This window comes from Cydia fagiglandana, chromosome 9 (genome assembly GCF_963556715.1).
Source record: "Cydia fagiglandana chromosome 9, ilCydFagi1.1, whole genome shotgun sequence".
NCBI classification, from domain to species: Eukaryota; Metazoa; Arthropoda; class Insecta; order Lepidoptera; family Tortricidae; genus Cydia; species Cydia fagiglandana.
Genome location: NC_085940.1, coordinates 3,329,142 through 3,336,357, shown reverse-complemented (window position 1 = coordinate 3,336,357; position 7,216 = coordinate 3,329,142). Strand labels below are relative to the sequence as shown.

The following is a 7,216-nucleotide window of genomic DNA, read 5'->3' as shown; positions in this document are numbered from 1 at the left end:
AATTTCCAACGTAGGCATTCGATTTGACCTTACGCGGACGCCCTTAAAGTCATGGAAAGAATCTTGCTTTCGGGCTTGCGGCCAGCCGATTTTTTCGACATAGGTTACCGATTTCATAGCGAATTTTGCTCTCTTGCACGGCAGATTTGTCGGCCAAGGCGAGTTGCTACTTAGCCGCGATCCTGTCAAAGTGATAACACTTTGGCAGTTAGGTCTCAGGGGCCCCGTGAAAGCCGAAAACTAAAAGCATCCTATCAAGTAGCGCTTTCGAGTGAAGCCAAAGAGCGAGCAGTAGAAGAGTCGTGATTACATGCATAGATTCGATTTCAAGCCACTCTTTTGCAGTTCGGCGTGAGGTCTTATGCAAGGCATTCTCCCTTTCGGCAAAGTTGATCTTCTGCCTTAATTACACTTGGGCGTGGATGCAAATCCAAGCTTTCCCTTTTGGCAGCTGGGCCTTCTGCCTTGCTCACATTTCGCCAATACAATTCACTTGGTCAATTCCAAGCTCTGCTTTCTTGCCTCCTCGTGAGACCCTTAAATATCGAGCCCTATGCCAAGCTAGGCTGATAGAAAACTGTCACATCCCTTTTCTGTATGAAATCCTGGATTCGCGCCTGGTTGGGACTAAAAGTAAAAATGTACAACTGTCTATCAAATTGCGTTTTTTATATCGAAAATAGTACTCTGTTGCAACGTTACTGCTGCAGTACTTACTGTCAATTTTCGTGATAAAATGATGTGTCTGATTACTATACAAAAAGTAAAAACGTACAACTGTCTATCAAATTGCGTTTTTATATCGAAAAATTTTCGCGCTCGCTTCGCTCGCGCTTTTAATAACATTCTTAAATGCGTATTCGGGTGGCAACTGCACCAGCATTACTGTGTTGCAACGTTACTGTTGCAGCATTACTGTGTTGCAACGTTACTGTTGCAGCACTGTAAATTTTTGTGCAAAAATGATGTGAATGATTTCCATACTAAAAGTAAAAATGACCAACTGCCTATTAAATTGCGTTTTTATATCGAAAAATTTTCGCGCTCGCTTCGCTCGCGTTTTCATTTACATTGTAAGATATGATAAAGGTGATATTCAGGTGGCGACTACAGCAGCATTACTCTGTTGCAACGTTATTCGTGTTAGTCACATCACTCATTAATTTTATCACAATTTTCGTGATAAAATGATGTGACTGATTTCCATATCCAGCTGTAATGCGGCAATGAACGTCACTCAATTGACCAAAAAAAAATTCAATATAATCTTGACGACCCTAGGGAGAGGGGGCACCATGGTCTAGAAATGCTTAGGGCATCAAAATATCTTAATCCGGCACTGGTCGTTTGCAGGGGAGAGGGAGAGAAATAGAACAGACCGAATACCACGCGGGCGGAGCCGCGGGCACAGCTAGTATGTCATAAATCGTAAACCGCAATTTTATTATGTTACTTGCTGCTACGGAACCCTTCATGGGCGAGTTCGACTCGCACTAGGCCGCTTTTTACGGGACTCTTCGCTAAAAACATCCAAGTTTAAATCCCGAGTAAAGTCTTTTTTAAGCTCAACTCAAAAGGTACTAATAATAACTGTCCCGGAATCCAGGACAATTACTACTTCGATAGCTAAAATGGGAGCAAACGAAAAAGCTGGGCTTTCAGACATGAGCATTTAATGACAACTAGATCTAAAACAAAAGGTAAAACAAAATAGCATAAAAACATAGACAATGTATAAAAAGTATAAATAATATAAAACCTTATATCAGTCCTCGACATCATCCCCCCCGTGTAGCAAGGCTACACAACTTCTTCGTGCAGTCGAGCTAACTTTCTGGCGGGCCTCCTTAATAGGCCCCCTTTTGTGGCCACGTCAGCCACTCTGACAATCCCATCTCTGCCCGGGAACACTTCCACTATACGGCCTATAGGCCAAACACCTCTAGGCAGGTCGGGGTCAACTACGAGGACAACGTCGTCTATTTTTAAATTGTGATACTGCCTCCCGTTGTTTCTTCTCGGCTTTAGACTGGGCAGGTATTCTTTGAGCCACCTGGTCCAAAAGTGCTCGGACAGTCGTAGAACTTTTTGCCACTCCTTCCTCGATGAAAATACACCATCGTCTAAAACGGCCGGTAGCTGCTGCGGTGAAGAGGTACCTATCAAGAAATGGGATGGAGTCAGGCTTTCATACTCTCTGTTCTCAGTAACGTAGGTTAATGGCCGCGAGTTTACTAGCGCCTCTACCTCTAGGAGAAGAGTATGGAGTAGTTCCTCTCTGGGAGCCCTTTCTTTTAGAGTCACAAGGAGTGCTGTCTTAACTGTCTTTACAAGTCTCTCCCAACAACCACCCATGAATGGTGACGCCGGGGGAATGAAGCACCACTCTATGCGTTTGCTGGCAGCAAAGTCTTGCACGGCGTCGCTGTAAAATTCGCACAGTTGTCTGTTGGCTCCAACAAAGGAAGTCCCATTGTCCGAAAGTATCTTATTCGGGAGTCCTCGACGTGCAGCAAAACGACGTATGCTCATGATTGCGGAATCTGATGATAGGCTAGCAACAATTTCCAGGTGCACTGCTCGTGTCGTCATGCAGGTAAAGAGGGCTATCCATCGTTTCTCTCGTCGACGGCCGATTGACACTTCGACGGGGCCAAAATAATCTAGCCCGGTGTTTGTGAACGGGCGTTTGTGGTGTTTCAGGCGCACATCTGGTATATCGCCGGTTGGTGGGATGTGAGGCGTTGCTTTACGCTTTATACAGTAGGCACATTTCCGGGCAACCATGCGCACTTCGCTACGGCATCGCAGTATCCAAAATCTTTGTTTAAGTTCGTTAATCACCAGCTCATTGAAGGCGTGTGCAGCTTCGACGTGGTAGTGCCGTATGAGTAGACGAACAGCTGGGTGACGGCCATCAAGAATAATAGGTGATGTAGTGGCGTAGTCAACGTTCTTCATGCGCTTTATACGACTGTCCAGTCTGAGAAGGCCATCTTCATCAATAATCGGGCAGAGAGGATTCAATTTGCTCGACTTGGGCAAGGGCTTAGCTTCTCGAAGCAAGGCAAATTCTTCGCCGAACAAATCGGTCTGCGTCTGTCGAAGAATGGCAATTTCGGCCTTCTGCATCTCTACGGCGGACAGTGGCGGAAGCTTAGAAGAAGGGTTAGTTTTGTTTTTAGAATTTGGATTGTCATGTGCCAAAAGGGAACGAAACTTATTGATGCACTGAAATATACGTGCAGTTGTACGAACCAGGCGTAACCATTCACTAAAACGTGAGGGATCTGGCACAACCGATGAAGGCTTGTCCAGATTGATGAGTCCTACATGCGTCTTAGAGGGTTTTAACTCTTCCAAGACGGATGTAGTTTCAGGTGTCGATGGTTCTTTGGGCCATTCGCTGAACGGCAGTAATAAGAAATCCGGTCCAGAGAACCACCGCGATAAATCGATGTCACGATCTTTTAATCTAGTCGCGTCATCCGCTACATTCAAACCACCTGGTACGAATTTCCAGTTGGTAACTTTGGTGATTTCGGTGATTTCGCCCACACGGTTCGCGACAAATGGTTTGAATGTCCTTGCATTACTACGGATCCAACTGAGTACTGTGGTCGAATCAGACCAAAAGTAGATTTCATCAGGTTTTATTTCGTGACCGATGCATATCGTATTGGCGAACCGGGAGGCTATCAGGCTAGCTTGGAGTTCAAGTCGTGGTATAGACGTAGGTTTCAAAGGACTCAGTCGGGCCTTTCCTCCAATGAGAGACAGCTTTACGGAACCGCTCGTTAATGTAAAGCGCCAATATGCGACGCACGCGTATGCCTCCTCGCTGGCGTCTGCAAATATATGAAGCTGTCTGTCACGAATGATATCATCTGGAAACCCACATCTGTACCAACGCGGAATTTTGACGCATGTAATCGTAGCAAGTTGTTGAGACCAAGCTCGCCACTTTTGAACGGCATGTGATTGCAGCTCAGTGTCCCAATCAATACCAGTTCGCCATGTCTGCTGGAATAAAATACGACCTTGAATAACCAGAGGAGTCAAGAGACCGAGGGGGTCGTACACGCACATCAGGTAAGACAATACCTTTCGTTTTGTTAATTTGTCTTGGTCTGGTATGGGAGAACCAGTACGAAAACTAAAGGCATCGCTCTTTGGATGCCATATAAGTCCTAAAGTCCTAACAAAAGCTTCAGGCCTTTTATAGAAAAGCTAACATGTTGGATGGGCCTGTGTACTGACATTCCACAGGCTCCGTCAACCTTGATTGACTGCATGGGGCCAGTCGCTCCAATGTGGCGTGCCACCTCCCAGTCGATCATGGTTGACATGGAACCGTCATCAAGTAACGCATATGTGTCATATTTTCCATGAGGACCGCTTACTTCAACCGGAATGACTCTTAAAAACACTTGAGATTCTGGACTTAACATTTCATCGTTTGAGTGTGATCCAGTGACGTTAGAAATTGTAACAGTTTTATTTATGTTTTTGTGTTCAATAACATCGCAGGAGGAAGACGGAGACTCTCTGGCAGCATTGACTACGTGAGGCGTCGTTGCTGAATGTAGCAATGGGTGATGAAAACGTTCGCACCCGTCGACACCACATCGATCGATCCTGCATGACTTCCACCGATGTGATTTAGATACCAGACACTTAGAACATATCTTTGCTTCACGCAACCAAATCCATTTGTCATCTAAAGATAGTGACTTAAATTCCTCACACTCCGTAAGTTTATGTTTATTGTTACAGTAACGACATAGTTCATTGTTGGTGTTACGCACAGATGTCACATGAATGTTTTCACTTCGTGTAGGTTTGTGTGAAAAATTATTGTTGCCGACTGTACCATGTCGCCTACCTGACTCTGAAATAATGGCACCATTTCGCCTACCTAAACCTGAAGTAAAGGTGCCGGTTTGCCTACCTAACTCTGGCATAAATGTGCCAGACCGCCTACCTAAATCAGGCATAACAGTGCCAGGTCGTCGGGCGTAATCAGGTACTAAACCGTAACGATTGTGCTTTATAGCCTCAATATCAAGAAACTCAGACAGTAATTGAATTTTAGGCACAGATCGGTCATTTTTGTACGCAAATTCTTTCCACTGACTGTACAATATCGGTGTCAGTTTGGATAACACACTATGAAACAACTCTACTGAATAAATATGCTCTATCTGATCTAAGTTTCTAATTACTGCTATACAATTGCGCAATCTACAAGCAAAGTTGGTAAGATCTTTTTGATCAAAGCTTAGCTTTGGGAGATTCCGCACGAGAGTAATCTCGTGTAGCACGATCATTTCAGGGAGCGCGAACGTCTGCTCCAGCACGTCGAGCACCTGCTCGGGCCGCTCCGCCGTGTACAGCAGCGACGACACGCTCTCCAGGGCCGCGCCGCGCAGCGCGCCGCTCAAACGCACAAGATTCTCTGTAGGCGTAAACAAATGTTGAGTATCGCGGTAAATGCGCTTAAACATTAACCATTCCGTGGTCTTACCGCTAAAAGGAGTAAGCTGTAGTTTATGTGAGCACCTTTGAGAATAAAAATAAGGCTCTGGCTGATTTGACGGCAACTGACATTGTTTGTTATTTGGGTTGTCAAGCAACGGCATTGATGTCAGTGCCTTATTATTATTGCTCGTAGAGGTTTGCAATAAGTTTGAATTGTCATTTATTGGTATTTGAAATGTCACGGGTTTTTTGTAGACATCGCGATGCATTTCATGATTTTCAGGATTATGATGTACCACTGAATTTTCATGATTGCGATGTGACGCAATCATATCATTTGTGTTATTAGTATTTTGACGTGTGGTATCTCGTTCTTGAGAGAAATATGGGTTGATAGGGTTGTTTACATTATTTTGTTGAATATAACTAGGTTCTAAACCTAACTTTCTCTCGCGAACGTGAACCGTAGTAGAGTCTGCGCCCGTAGGCGGGATATTTATTAGGGCCGCATCGACGTTGTTGTCAGCGGGACGACGGCCGCTATGGTTGACGTCGCGGACCCACGATGCAGTACGTGAATAAGATTGACTGACCGTATGAGTGTTGGATCGTCCATCCACTTCTTGGGTTGCCAGTCTTGCCTCTATTTCGAGCTCTTCCACTTGCTTAGCTTGTTCGAAGAGCTTACGTTCGAAGTCAAGCCGCTGGCGTGCGACCTCCTGGTCGCGTTGTAGTTGCAGTAGCGCCTGCTCACGTTCAAATAGCTGCTGTTCACGCTCCAGGCTGCGACGCGCCAATTGGGCCTCCTCGTTCAACCTCAGTGCCTTTATTGTGGCTGATGAACGAGAAGACGACACACGCGACCTGTTACTAGGAGAAACAACATTAATCTGTTCAGCACTATTCACACGACACTGGCGAGGCGTCTCGGGGGCCTCGGGGCCTTTGGAGACGTAGGGTGCGGGCGTATCAGTGGTTCCGGTCGTAACGGTGTCCAACTTTGTGGGCTGACCGGACCCACCCGCAGCCGACGCTCCGGGCTCCTCGGGGCTTTTGAAAACGTGGGGTGCGGGCATAACAGTGGCACCGGCCGAAACGGTGTCCAATCTCGAGGACCGGCCGGCCCCACCCGCAGCCAACGCTCCTGAGTCCGAGCGCGTCTTGCCAGCACTTTTTGCTGGTGTGCTCAGCTGTTTCGTTTTAGAACGCGTGATCATGTTCCGAGAAGGACCAAAATGTCCCGGAATCCAGGACAATTACTACTTCGATAGCTAAAATGGGAGCAAACGAAAAAGCTGGGCTTTCAGACATGAGCATTTAATGACAACTAGATCTAAAACAAAAGGTAAAACAAAATAGCATAAAAACATAGACAATGTATAAAAAGTATAAATAATATAAAACCTTATATCAGTCCTCGACAATAACTCTCGTAGGGATGGTAGGGTAAGAGCTTCTTTAAGTAGAACACAAACAAAAATTATGATCCACAGTTGACGGGGGTTCGACAGGGTTGACGATATCGGAAGAGTTGTCTCCAATATGGGATTTCCGATAGCTTAAGGAGAAAAACTTCATAATATGGTATCGGGTCGCCCTTTAAAGCAAATATCGGTTTGACAGATTCTATGATAAATTACGTGACTATTTTCCATACATTATTTTAGTTTTAAACAGTAAGTTTTTCTACACAGTCTAAGCAGAACTTTTTTTTATATTATTTCACGGATTAGCA

General features: G+C 45.3%; 1 protein-coding gene across 1 annotated transcript; it reads right to left on the bottom strand.

Moving 5' to 3' along the window:
• Positions 1 to 1,800: 1,800 nt before the first annotated feature.
• LOC134667644 (uncharacterized) lies at positions 1,801 to 6,770 on the bottom strand. The gene is made up of 3 exons (XM_063525067.1): positions 5,528 to 6,770; positions 4,204 to 5,458; positions 1,801 to 3,901 (listed from the first exon to the last, which is right to left on the bottom strand). The coding sequence occupies exons 1-3, from the start codon at positions 6,696 to 6,698 to the stop codon at positions 1,801 to 1,803; spliced, it is 4,527 nt and encodes a 1,508-aa protein (XP_063381137.1). The 5' UTR covers positions 6,699 to 6,770.
• Between the last annotated feature and the right edge of the window lie 446 nt (positions 6,771 to 7,216).

Bases quoted from the DNA above. Each gene is read 5' to 3' on its own strand.
- LOC134667644 (XM_063525067.1), bottom strand. From the start codon at position 6,698: ATGATCACGCGTTCTAAAACGAAACAGCTGAGCACACCAGCAAAAAGT. The intron at 5,459-5,527 runs GTAAGACCACGG...TTACGCCTACAG, and splicing joins ACAGCTTACTCCTTTTAGCG to AGAATCTTGTGCGTTTGAGC. The intron at 3,902-4,203 runs GTTAGGACTTTA...GCGTTGGTACAG, and splicing joins ATAAAAGGCCTGAAGCTTTT to ATGTGGGTTTCCAGATGATA.